The sequence below is a fragment of the Salminus brasiliensis genome, chromosome 1 (genome assembly GCF_030463535.1).
Source record: "Salminus brasiliensis chromosome 1, fSalBra1.hap2, whole genome shotgun sequence".
Lineage (NCBI taxonomy): Eukaryota > Metazoa > Chordata > Actinopteri > Characiformes > Bryconidae > Salminus > Salminus brasiliensis.
Window position 1 is genome coordinate 6770973 of NC_132878.1, and position 13095 is coordinate 6784067.

A 13095-nucleotide genomic window follows, 5' to 3' on the forward strand; every position below is an offset into this window, starting at 1 on the left:
CTGTCTTCAAACGCAGACTGAAGACCCTCCTCTTCTGAGAGTACTTAGGCAGAGTGTAGAGTGTGTAGAGTGTTAGGGTCTTCTGGATTCTAGCCGATACAAACTAGCTAAGGGTGTCTTCTGAGTGAACGGTGAAGAGCTTTTGTAAGTCACACTGGTGAAAAACATCTGCTGTTGATCCGTAAATGTAAATGTATCTGCTATGAGGTTTGGACATTTACACTGCCCGCTGCATCCGCAAAGCAACCAGCATTGTGGATGACTCCACCCACCCTTCACACAGACTGTTCTCCCTCCTGCCATCAGGAAGAAGGTACTGCAGCATCCGGCCCAACACGACCAGACTCTGCAATAGCTTCTTCCCCCAAGCCATCAGACTTCTCAACTCCAGAGACTGAACTGATGTTTTTTTCTGTTCCATGCACAAAATTTGGCTTTAAAATGACCAGGAACAGAACCAACAAACGAAGGAGGAGGAACGCCCTACCCCAGTGTTCCCAGAGGGTCCACACACACACACACTCACACTCACACTCTCTCTCTCGAACCATTTACCCCAGACAGTATAGGAAGCATTTTGCACAAATTACTACCTCACTGGACTCAATATTAATTGCACACTGCATAATTTGCACACTACACCTAAATTATTTAGTATTCTCTGTCTGTACTGTGTTGTGTTGCACTTGTGTTCTGTATGTACTGTGTCTATGTTGCACCATGGTCCTGGAGGAACGTTGTTTCGTTTCACTGTGTACTCTGTGTATGTAGCTGAAATGACAATAAAAAACACTTGACTAAAGTCCTGCAGTGTACCCAGAGCTTTGGTTGGACAACGGGACTGGAAATGGGAACACTGGGGTAGGGCGTTCCTCCACCTTCGTTTGTTGGTTCTGTTCCTGGTCATTTTAAAGTCAAATTTGGGATTTTGCCTCTTTTTTGGGGGGGGGTTTTAGTCTGATTGTTGTGCAAGTGGCATATTACTGTCAGCAGGGGGTCTTCCTAGGCCCCATCTCCTCACTCTGAAGAAGGCTCAGAGAGCACGGAGGCTGCAGCTAATGGAACAGGAAGTGTGGAAGCTGGGGAAGGTAAAAGTATTTGTTGAGGAGAGTGTGCAGAAAGTGTTTGGTGGACAGAAAATGGCTTCGCACGGACGGACTGGAAAATAACATTTCATAGAAGATATGTCATTTCTCATGCTCTGCTTGTCCACTCCCAGTAAGTGTTTTCCATTTCTGTCGACAGTGTGTAACGAGGATTTGGCCTGGAAGCGCTCCTACTTAAGTCTTCTGAAGGTACTACACTACATGGACAAAAGTAGCGCGACTTGATGCTGCTTTTGCTGGAGTTACTGTCTCTACGGTCCAGGGAAGAAGGCTTACTACTAGATTTCGGAATAGAATTGCTGTGAGGATTTGCTTGCATTCAGCGCCACCCCAAGCCTTAATTAGGTCCGGATGTTGGACGATCACCACTCCACCTTGTCCCAACTCCTCAACTCATCCCAAAAGTACTGGATGCACCATCCATGATTCCAGAGAATACAGTCGGTTCCACAGCTCCACACCTCAATGCTGCTGAGGGGCTTTATACCCCTCTAGCCCACGGCTGGCATTAGGCAGCATGGTGCCGATAGGTTCATAGTTATCTGCTTCAGAACAGACCTCTGAAGGTGTCCTGAAAGTGATATCTGGCACAAAGACGACAGCAGCAGACCATTTAAATCCTGCAAGTCGTGAAGTGGGACCTCCATGAGCATCAATGTGGGTGACCTGGTCATCAGTTCACCAGCTGTCCTTTGTTGGAGCACTTGTGGTAGGTACCGATCCCTGCATACTGGAAGTCCTATCTCAGAGCTACAACTGCTTGAAACCTAGTTAGACTAGGGCTTACATTCACAGCCAGGGGTGTATCTAGAACCTCCAGATGATTGTAAATATAAATTGCTCAGGTGGTTGATCTAACACCTGCTGGACAGCTCCTGAAGGCCTAACCAATGGGTGAGCTTGCTTGGCTGTATCCACCTAGATACTACGGAGAAAGAAAATCCCTGATTGGATCATTTTTCATTTGGAGTTTCAGATTTTAGGCAAAGTATATATACTTACAGAGAATAAATGCAGCAAGTTTTAATATTGCTAGAAAAAACGACTATGTTTTTTTTTTTTGTTTAGAAATCTTAGAAATCATTGGGCCTCGAATTCCCCTCTAGGCCTTAAGGGAATTTCAAATTAAGCTCCAACCTTTAACTAGAATCAACTAAATAAATCAACAACCATAAAATAAAGTATAAAATATATGTTGAAATATATATAAATCACAAATTCACTCAGCATGAAGTGCTAAAGAGGTCTTTAATCTGAGCCACAGTAACAATCGACTCCAGTGGGGATTTAGGTACAGTGGTTTCAGTAGAGCAGGACATAAAAACAGCATGGTTGAAGGTAAAATGCACAATACTAGTAAAGGCCAACGATGTGAACCTGGAGCTTCACTGCTTCACCTGAGCGTCTCCCTGCAATCGGTGATGCTCCCTGAGCCTAAAGTGAAAAGAAGCAGACAGAGACTGTAAAAAAACTGCAATTCTCAGTTCACCCATATTTTCAGGGCCCATGTCCTACATCTGTCTTGTGTTTCTCCGCACTCAAGGTCCCCTGAACTGAACAGCGATGAGGCATTTTTACATGACCATTCCCCATCCTCTCTTTATCTCTCCAAACTAAACACACGGTTTGTGTTACTGCACCTAAATGAGCACTGTTCTGATTGACTTCCCTGTTCTGATTGAATTATGCTTCATTTCAAAAGCAGTCCAGGTTAAACTGCATGCATGGGCAGAGCTGAATTGCTGTATAGGGGGACATTCATTAACGCACTGCTTTTTGAGAAAAACGACTGGCTGTTTAGCAGCTTAGTTTCCATATAGAGTCCTTATGGAGTTTGCTGCTGTGGAACAGTGGACATTCTGCATGTAGCTCGGCCTGTGTAGCACTAGCAATTCTCCTGACGCTAGGATCCTCCGATTCAAATGAAGCCACCCACTGCCTCTTTTCAAACTGCTGCGGACGTGGCATTGCCAGGCAGCGGACATGCTTGGAGGAAATCGCCAGGGCCCCAGGTCCACCACACTGGCTAACAGGTGCTTGTGCCAGCCAACATGGCTTTAAGAATGATGAGGGGAGAGAGCGCCATCTACCCAACTGGAGAGAGCACAGGCAATTGTGCTCTCTCAGACTCCGGCTGCAGATGGCAACTCACGACTCCCGGCCATGGTGGGAGCGCACTAGACCACTAAGCCACTGGAAACCCCCCATGTCAAACCCCATGTTGAACTTTCTTTAAAATAGCATATGGTATTTCATTTTTTTTATTAACTTTACATTAAAGTCATATCATATCATATATTCATAGCTCATTAAAAAAAGCATATTCATATTTATTTTTTTTAAATAAAAAAAAGTGTCTTAACCCACCTGACAGCATTGATCTTGATAAAGCCAGAAGCATCACAGGGGTCGTAGTCTCCCTGAACGTCCATGCTGAGAAGAAAAGGAAAAGATGTTGTTTACATCAGCGTTTATCATCAGACATTTCTTCTAAAACAGCATTTTTCTACAGGTGAGGAGTGTAATTCACTTTCACTCCACAGCAGTAAATACAAATCACACTGAGTGCGCCCTCATGGACAGACAGCTGTACACATGCATTTCTGGACAAGCTGAGAGCTCCAGAAGCAGCATCTGAATGTAGAGAAGCATGTGGGCTGAGGCGGTAGAGTAATACTACAGGATTTTACACTAATATGACTCTATGGGTTATGCAGCGTTACTCAGCAGTTCTGGAGAGATGTCTCATAGTTCAGCTCCACCAAAGCCCCCTAGTGCAGTAGCCAGCCCGGAGTGGGGATGACTGAGACGCCGTTCTCCCTGTTACAGTCAGTGGAGCATCAGGATGTCCATTTAAGATGACGTGTCTAAACTAGCTGTTTCACAGTAACAGGTTCCGCTTTGTACGGATTAAGGGTTCTATGACTCATAAGAGTGGAACCCTTTTTCTTTGCCACGTAGAACCTGTTTTTACAGGCTCTCAATCAGAACCATCTACAAGAAGTTTTCCCACATACAAAAGAACCATTTATAATTGTTGTGGTTCTATATAGAACCATTGCCATTACTGAAGAACCCTAATCCCCTTGTTTAGGAGTGTACCCTTACTGCTTCTGAGTCTCATTACAGAGACATCAACAATCAGCTGTTTTTGCAGTGTCTGAATTGCATGGCTCTGTGTGTGTGTGTGTGTGTGTGTGTGTGTATGTAGGAGGTGCTGGTAGTGTGAGGGTTAATACAGGGCAGTGAGGTTTTTCCTGACGGTTCTTCACTGAGAGACCCTCTGAACAACAGCTCAGTCATGAGTCTCTCATGATGTTGCTTACAGGTGTTCTGACGCCTCTCTGTTCTGTGTGTTATAATTACTGTAGTTTCTGCCTAATGAGGAGAGTGCACACACACACACACACACACACATTCGGATGAAGCCTAATACAACAATTAGACCTTTTAGAAAGAAGTAGTGAAGGATAAAACACACACACACACACACACACACACACACACACACACACACACACACCAGAAAACAAACCCTCAAACTGACTGAGTTTGTGTGTGTGTGTGTGTGTGTGTGTGTGTGTGTGTGTGTGTGTGTGTGTGTGTGTGTGTGTGTGCACGCAGAAACATTTGTCCTGGTGTGTAAGTCTTTGTATGTACAGCTGTCTGTACAACTGTGTGTGTGTGTGTGTGTGTGTGTGTGTGTGTGTGTGTAAAAAGGCTGCAGAGACACATTGTGACATTTTCTGCAGGATCAATACAGCGTGTGAAGAACACCACTGTGCTAATGACACTATTTACTGACTCCTGTAGAGACGCTGCAGGGTGTGTGAGAGGGAGTGTGTGTGTGTGTGTGTGTGTGTGTGTGTGTGTGTGTGTGTGTGTGTGTGTGTAAAAAGAAAGAGAAAGAGAGAAAATAATAAGGGAAAGAGGGAGACATATAAACTAAGAAAGAGAGGGGGAAGAAAGGGAGAGAGAGGAGATAGACATAGACAGACAGACAGTGAGTGAGATACAGAGACAGAGACAAATAGAAAGAGAGAGACAGGCAGACAGAGACAAAGAGATGGTAAGACAGATAGAGACAGAGCCAGACACAGACAGAGTCAGAAAAAGAGCCAGAGAGAGAGAGAGAGAAGATACAGGCAGACAGACAGTGAGCAAGACAGAGAGCCAGACAGACAGAGACATAGACAGACAGAAAGAGAGAGACAGAGAGACAAAGAGATGGTTTCAGACAGATAGAGACAGCCAGACACAGACAGACAGAGAGACGCCGACAAAGAGACAGACAGTTAGTCAGACAGACAGAGAGACAGATACTTAGTCAGTCAGACAGACAGACAGAGACACAGTCAGACAGACAGTTAATCAGACGGACAGAGAGACAGACAGTCAGACAGACACTTAGTCAGACAGACAGAAACACAGTCAGACAGAGAGACAGTCAGACAGACAGAGAGACGGTCAGTCAGACAGAGAGACGGTCAGTCAGACAGACAGGGAGAATGAGGTTTTTAGAGGGTGTAAAACTAAGGTTCTCTATTCTGTCTCAGTTGGTTCTCCACGTTCTCCTCTTGCAAACACTGTAAACCGTCTGACGGGACTGCAGGGACTCTCAGACCCCTGAGCCGCCACCTACTGGAGCTGACCCTACCCTCCACACTTGACCAGCATGAAACGCAACGGCAACATCCCCCAAACACACACAAACACAGACAGTTGACAGGGCCATTAGCAAGAGGAGAAGACTGGACATATGGACGCTTCACTGTGGTCACTGAGCTCGGCCTAAGGGCGCACAGGGGTCAGCACAATGAATACACACTCTGTTCTCTCTCAGAGGGCAGAGAGAGACACCCAACACATATGCACTTGTAGGACCATGTGTATACACAGATATACACACACACACACACACACACACACACACACACACACTGCGTAACTGACCAGCCATAACATTAATACCACCTCTATACTTATTGTCCATTCTAATAGCTCCACTTCCCATATAGCAGCACTGTGTAGTTCTATAACTCCAGACTGCATCCAGCTATTTCTCTGTAGCCTCCGTTATCAGCCTCCTCCTCTCACCCTGTTTGTTCTTCAATGATCAGGACCCCACAGGACTGACCACCACAGAGCAGGTAGTGTTTGGTACTGGGTCATTCTCACTGGCGCTGATATAATGATCATATAAATGCATATTAATGCATTTACACCCGTTTGAGGAGTAGCAAACGTTCGTGACAGGCCTACATGGTGCTGGTGTGTTAGAGTGTGTGGATGGGACACCGCAGTGCTGCTGGAGGTATCTGTGGAGTCTAGTCTAGAGGAGCATCTGCTAAATCCCATAATTGAAGCCTGTAGCCCTGATGTTCTCTGGTTTTCCTACAAAGTCAACCTGAAAATGTACGAAAACACACACGCGCGCACACACGCACACACGCACACACAGTCGTGGTATTCACCTGACGAGCTCCTCGTTGTAGAGGGAGCTGGGCGACTCTCGGCCCAGGATGTAGACGTGGCCTTTAAACACAGACAGCTGCACCTTCCCCTCCACGTTCTCCTGAGATTTGGCAATGCAGTGGCGAACAAACTCACACTCCGGACTGTACCAGAACCCTGCCGGAGAGGGAGGAAGCAGGCGTTAGTCCACACACAGCGCACAAGCTTACTATGTGTGAGAGGTGTCTCAGGGGAAGTAAATGAGGCCTGTGTGTGAGTGATCCGGTCGTAATCCGGGGTGTTTACACCTGGCTTTTTATACCAACACGCAAAATTTCAACATGATCACCAAAAACAAAAACTGTTAATGCCAAGTGTAAACAGACCCAAAACGGCCTGTCCAGGTCTGGAACAAGATTTTTTTTGGACACATAAACCATGGATGTATGGAGACGGAAAGGATAAGTTCATGATCTGGAGGGTTCTTTGTTTGTGTGTTCTGTTAAACATGGTGGAGGCACTGTTATGGCCTGGGCATTTTGATGGCTGCTTCAGACCATGAACTTATCCTTTCCTTCTGCCTACATGGATGTATGGAGGAACCATGTATAGAGAAGGAAAGGGAGAGTTCGTGGTCTGGAGCATTTCTCATCATCCGTCAAACATGGCGGAGGCACTGTTATGGTCTGGGCATGTATGGCTGCCAGTGAAGCTGGGTCACTGATGTTCACTGGATGAACTCTGTAGCTCTACTTGGTGCTAAGACACACACTGAAAGCAACCCAAGAGTCAGCCACTGTGCCTCAACCTGGTTATTAGCAGCTTTTCACTGACTCAAGACAAAACGAGCCAAAAAGACCCACAAACAAGCAGCAGCTGAGAGAGGGGCGGCAGTAAAGACCTGTAAAAGCATCTGATGGGAGGAAACTCAGCATTTGCTGATGGGTTCTTAGAGCTCTAGACTTCAGGCAGTCATTGACTGCAGAGGACTTGGTTCCAAGTGTTAAAAATATCCCTTATATCCATAATTGGGTTGGGTTGTCCAATTACTTTTGAGCCAGTAAATAGAGGGACAGCATAAACAATGGCAGAAATTACACTATGAATACACTATTTTTGTTAAACCATTAAAGCTGAAGGTGTACATTCCAAATCCACTGAGGTGGCCTACGATTTACCGACGACGTATTACTGTCCAAATACTTATGGACCTGACTGTAACTTATTGAACTAAGTTACCTGATAATTCAAACTTTTGCAGCCTTTGACCTAAAACACCACGAAACAGCTTTGCTTATGCTTAAAAATGTTATTTTGGCCAATATATAAAGTGCATACTTTATATTATTATTATTATTATTATTATTATTATTAATAATAAACACTCTGAATCAGCACCTTCACGATGCATCAGTGCAATTTTACACCCCTAGAAATAACACATCGTAACATAAATCTTTACGGTCTGTTGTGTAAAGCACACACACACACACACTCAGAAAACACACTACCTCTCGCCACCCCCCACCCTATCCCACCCCCACCCCACAGTCTGCTATTAGTGTGTCCACTGAGGCCAGTGTGTGCAGGTGTGTATGAAGCCCCATGTCTGATCTCTCTGTGGGGCAGCGGGCTGCCTCCGTTTCCCCCCAGTGGAAGACTCTAATGAGTTTAATCTGCGCACCCCGTCCTGCTGTTCGCACCTTTGTAAGGTGCTATGTCCCCCCATCCCCCCTTTCTCTCCCATGCGGCTTTAATTGCAGAGGGACTGATCTGTAATCAGCCACTAATGGAGCCAAATCCTATTATGAGTGGGGAGGGCCGGGCCAGAGAGCAGCCTGCTGCCCGCTACAGAGGGATTAGGACACCTGAGACAGGGAGAAAAGAGAAATGCCCCGTGCATGTGTGTGTGTGTGTGTGTGTGTTGGTGTATTGGGGTGTTGGGGGGGGGGGGGGGGGGGGGTATGTAAAGGGGGAGGTATTTGGTCTGATCAGGCAGTAGATTAAAGGAAAAGTTCAGGCAAAAATGACATTCACACGACCTCTCCCTTAACCCAAACCTAGTTGATCAGTGTTGACATGTTGGGTGTGTGAGGTTTGCTGCTCTGGAGCCTCTTTTTAAAGCGAATGTAGACAAGGAGTGCTACAAGCTTACGATTATAACCAACTAGCATCATTCTAACAGCATACCAGGATGACCACAGCGCTCTCAAACCACGTGGAGGTCTTCAGTATTCGCTAACAGACTCTGGATGATGTCGCTTTTCTCTGTTTATAGTGTTGATAACGCTGCTTGCTGCCACTGGGGACTTACAGGTGTCCAAGGTGGTTAGGAAATTGTGGCCAGGGGGGCTTCAGGTGGTCCCAAGTTGTAGGACTGTGGCATTGTGTGTGTAAGGGTTTGAGGGAGTAAAATGTGTCTAACATCATGCAGCTACATTAATGAACATTAATACATTCACATTTACCAAAACAGCCTTGAATATAGGCTGTAAATAGCTGTAATAGCCTATATGCGCTAAATCATCTCCCGTGAAATATATATATATATATATAAATAATATTATAATAATATTAAAATAATAATAATATAATAATAATAATATTAATAATAAAAATTATTATATAAAATAAGAGAGCACCCTACATGATCAGTTTCTCTGGTTTTACTATTTCTAGGCAATGTGTTTAAGGAAATTAACATTTGCAGTGTATTTCATAAACCATTAACATTTCCCCTAAATTCCAAAGTAATAAATTGATATTTAGAGCATTTATTAGAAGAAATGACAACTGCCACATATATCAAGGCGAACTCTGACACCTTAATCTTTTTATTAAGCGCAAATGAATCATCTCGTAGATCTCTCTCTTCACAGAGCCTAGTGACGCATTAGCGCTTTTATGTAGGGATGTAAACACAGCGTCGCTACTGTTGAGCTCAGAGGGTAGATTACACTTTATTATTTATGCTGAAATATGGATTAAATCTCATAACTAACTAACTCTCATTCTCTCACCCCTCCCTCACCTCTCTCTCTCTCACACACACACACACACACACACACACACACACACACACACACACACACACACCTGCTCCTCTCTTAGCTCTTAGCTTAATCCAGTCCAATCACTGATCATCCATTTATCTCTTAAAAAGATGTTGAAGCCCAAAAGGCTACAACTGTGGGTGTGACTAGTTGAGCTTTTGGATCTTTCAAAAAATTCGGTTCATTTGGTTTCACTGAGTGAAAAACACAAGATTATACTCTATAGACAAAAGTATTGGGACACCTGCTCATTCATGGTTTCTTCTAAAATCAAGGGCGTTTATCCTGCTTTTGTTGGAGTAACTTTGTCTCTACTGTCCAGGGGAGGAGGCTTTCTACTAGATTTTGGAGAAGCACTGCTGTGAGGATTTGATTGCATTCAGCGACCAGAGCATTAGTGAGCTCAAGATGTTGGATGAGCACTGTCCCACCTCATCATCCTCTGCTCCCCAACTCATCCCCAAATTACTGGATGGAGCACCACCAACCATCATTCCAGAGAACACAGTTCTTTCACTGCTCCAAAGCTCAATGCTGGGGGGCTTTATACCCCTCTAGCCCACGCCTGGCATTAGGCAGCATGGTGCCAATAGGTTCATGTGGAAGTCAATGTTTGACCAGTGGTTGCATGTAGATGCAGATGTTCTAGATTATTTTGGAGCAGAACCTGTAAAGGCCTCAGCTTTTGGGCTTGTGGAACTGGCGGTTACCCCAATTCTGATCTTTCGCAGGGTCACTAAATCAAAAGAAGTCCTCTGACAACTGACCGAATTGACTGAATGTGTGCTTGCATGGACTGCAGGCGAGTGTTACACCTCTCCATAGATCCCTACACACTCCTTACCGTTGTACAGAAGCTCAGAAAACTTGATGCTCAGGCCTTGCTTGATGCGTCTGACCTCCCGGTCCATGGTAAACGTCTCTATGTCCAGGTGGGCGTGGTGGAGGATAGTGCCTCCCGGAGTTTCGTAGATACCTGACAGATAGAAGAACAGAGCAGGAACATCAGAAATGTGAGAAGGGTGAAGCTGAAGTCATAAGTGTATCAAAACTCACAAGTTCTTGAGGAACACAGGGTCATATGTCCTACAGAACAATGGTGTAACCGGGACTAGTGTTTAGGACATATGGATAAAGTGCTTAAAGAGGGTTCTCTGACTTGTTAAACTAGTGGAACCCTTTTTGGTGCTAGATATTCTAGAAGAAAAGACAAGGTTCCTCTTGTATGTGAAGAACCACTTAACCAGGAACAAACAATTTTAGCATGGGGTTCTGTAGAAAAGACCGGTTCTACACCGGTCAGCCATAACATTAGCACCACTGACAAGTGGAAGACACATTGACTATCTTCCTCTGCAGAGGCTTCATCTGTGAAGGGGTGGACCTACATATTAGGCAGCAAGTGAACAGTCGGTTCTTGAAGGTGATGAAGGTGTAAAAAGCAGGAAAAAAGGGGAATGAGTAAAAGGGTAAGACACAGGAGACTGGCTTTCTCCTCCTCTTTCTGTAATGCATTTACTGTGAAGTGAGACATGGGGTTGAACTTCCCACCCATAAACGTCCCACCTGCTTCTCGGCTGCTTCTTTGCCTACGTTTCATATGCATTTTTTGTGGAATATGTCTACCCTGTGAACGCAGCCTAATGCATATTCATTTGGCCATTGCTCACATTTGTGGTCAGTGACATCAGTATGTTGGACTTCCATAAGACGACAGAGTGATAAAGCTGGTCCCTCCCTTTAAAAACGTCCCAGTCAGTTTCTGATCATGTTGCTGTTTAAAGCAGCATTATGTGAGAATTGGCATTTCTTGCTCCTGGGCTCCTCCTACTGTTCTGAAGTGGAATTCACACTTTGAGCCACTCCTAAAGGACTTGCTTTAGGAACTTTAGTGACACAGAACCATCACTGAAAGGTAAAGAAGCATGTGGACTGAGGTGGTACAGTAATAACACAGGATTTTACACTAATATGACTCTGGTGGGCGTTTTCCTGCCCACTTCACCAAAGTGTAAGCACCACAGAGCAATAGCAGTGTGCTGAGCCCAGAGTAATAACGATAGTGGCACTGTTCTGTGTATTGTAGGTCAGTATTTGTATCATTTTGAAGCTGCTATTTAAGGTAAAATTGCTACACAATGTTGCTTTAATCTTAGGTGTAAGGCCTTCTGTCCAGCTCCTGAAGGCCTAACCAATGACAGAGCTAGTCTGATTTTTTCTAACTGTCCTGGTTGTCCTAAATGGACCATTTTTAGGTTTGATGTTTTAAGATTTTAGCTCTACGTTTCTGAATTTAATGATGAAAGCAATATATAAACTAATAAAATAACTAAAACAGTTTCATTAGACCTTCTCTGGAGGCCTAGAAGGCCTGGAGGGTTCCCTACTGTTGCATTGACAATGCAGATCAGATTTGACATCCACTGCCTGTAGAAGGCCTTTGGGCACCAAGCTTTCCAAAATGCTGTTAGTCATGCTGTAAATGATCATGTTGTCTTCAGTGGTTTACAATTAGTTCCCATATTAAAGTCCATTCAGGTTTAATCAGCAAAGCAGTTTTAACCCAACCTTTGGGCCAAAACTTGCCCCATGACCATAAAGCCCCAAAGGATTAGTCCACAGCTACCATAGGCCATTAGATTTCATTCAAAAGTGAAATTTGAGGAAATTTAAATTCCAAAAGAAAGCAAAACTGTCCCAAACTAACAATTCCTCACTCATACGTGTCAAAGACACACACTATCTGCTCAAGGGTCTCAGCCTGGCCTCGTGTCCAAGCATCATCGTAATCATGACGGACTACGCTGACCAGAACACTGTCCATCACCTGCTATGGACTGATGAGCCAAAATGACAGGGTAAGAGCCCTCAGCTGCCAGGATCTACAGCCCTGGCTCTCCCTAACCTGTAATTTACACCCCCTGTGTGTGTGTGAGTGAGTGTGTATGGGGTGGGGGATATTTAACCTATGCAGAAATGAAGCCTTCACTCAGCCGTCACTGAACAGAAGAAGGAGGAGATGAGTGTTTCCTGTAGCTGTGTTCATCATATGGACACGACAGATTTCGGGACCCATGATAATGCCGGAGTCACACTGGTATGGGCAAATTATTAGCAGGCGTCAGAGGGGTGGAGCTGTCTAAATGTTGGCCCTATTATTGTGGGTTAGATCCCATCCATGAGTCCCAGAGAGTGGCCTTACTCTCTCGGTGTGGGTAGCTTAGTCCTCTCTTTCTCCCAATCGCTCAAAACAGTGCCAGGAAATGCATGTTAGCCTTCACTCTCACAGCACTGGTAGCATTGTGTGGTAGGGGGAGCCCTCTTGGGACCATTCCTAATGCCCAGCGTGGGCCAGAGGGGTATAAAGCCCCCCAGCATTGAGATTGAGAATAGGAAGGCCTCCCCTCATGTGATAGAAGGAGTTCTGACCTGCAGATGGGTCAAGCGGACACATTTCTGATAACAACAGCTTCTTAAAAGCA

At 44.9% G+C, this 13095-nt stretch overlaps 1 protein-coding gene across 2 annotated transcripts in view; it reads right to left on the reverse strand.

Annotated features, from left to right (window-relative positions):
• Positions 1-2337: 2337 nt before the first annotated feature.
• The window catches only part of ass1 (argininosuccinate synthase 1), a 48600-nt gene continuing 37842 nt past the window's right edge, over positions 2338-13095 (reverse strand). For both annotated transcript variants that reach the window (XM_072692743.1, XM_072692744.1), the window contains exons 12-15: positions 10458-10589; positions 6581-6737; positions 3474-3539; positions 2338-2540 (exon numbers count right to left, since the gene is read on the reverse strand). In XM_072692743.1, the coding sequence (XP_072548844.1) occupies positions 2492-2540; positions 3474-3539; positions 6581-6737; positions 10458-10589 (404 nt within the window). In that variant the 3' untranslated portion in view covers positions 2338-2491. The remainder of the gene's footprint in view (positions 2541-3473; positions 3540-6580; positions 6738-10457; positions 10590-13095) is intronic.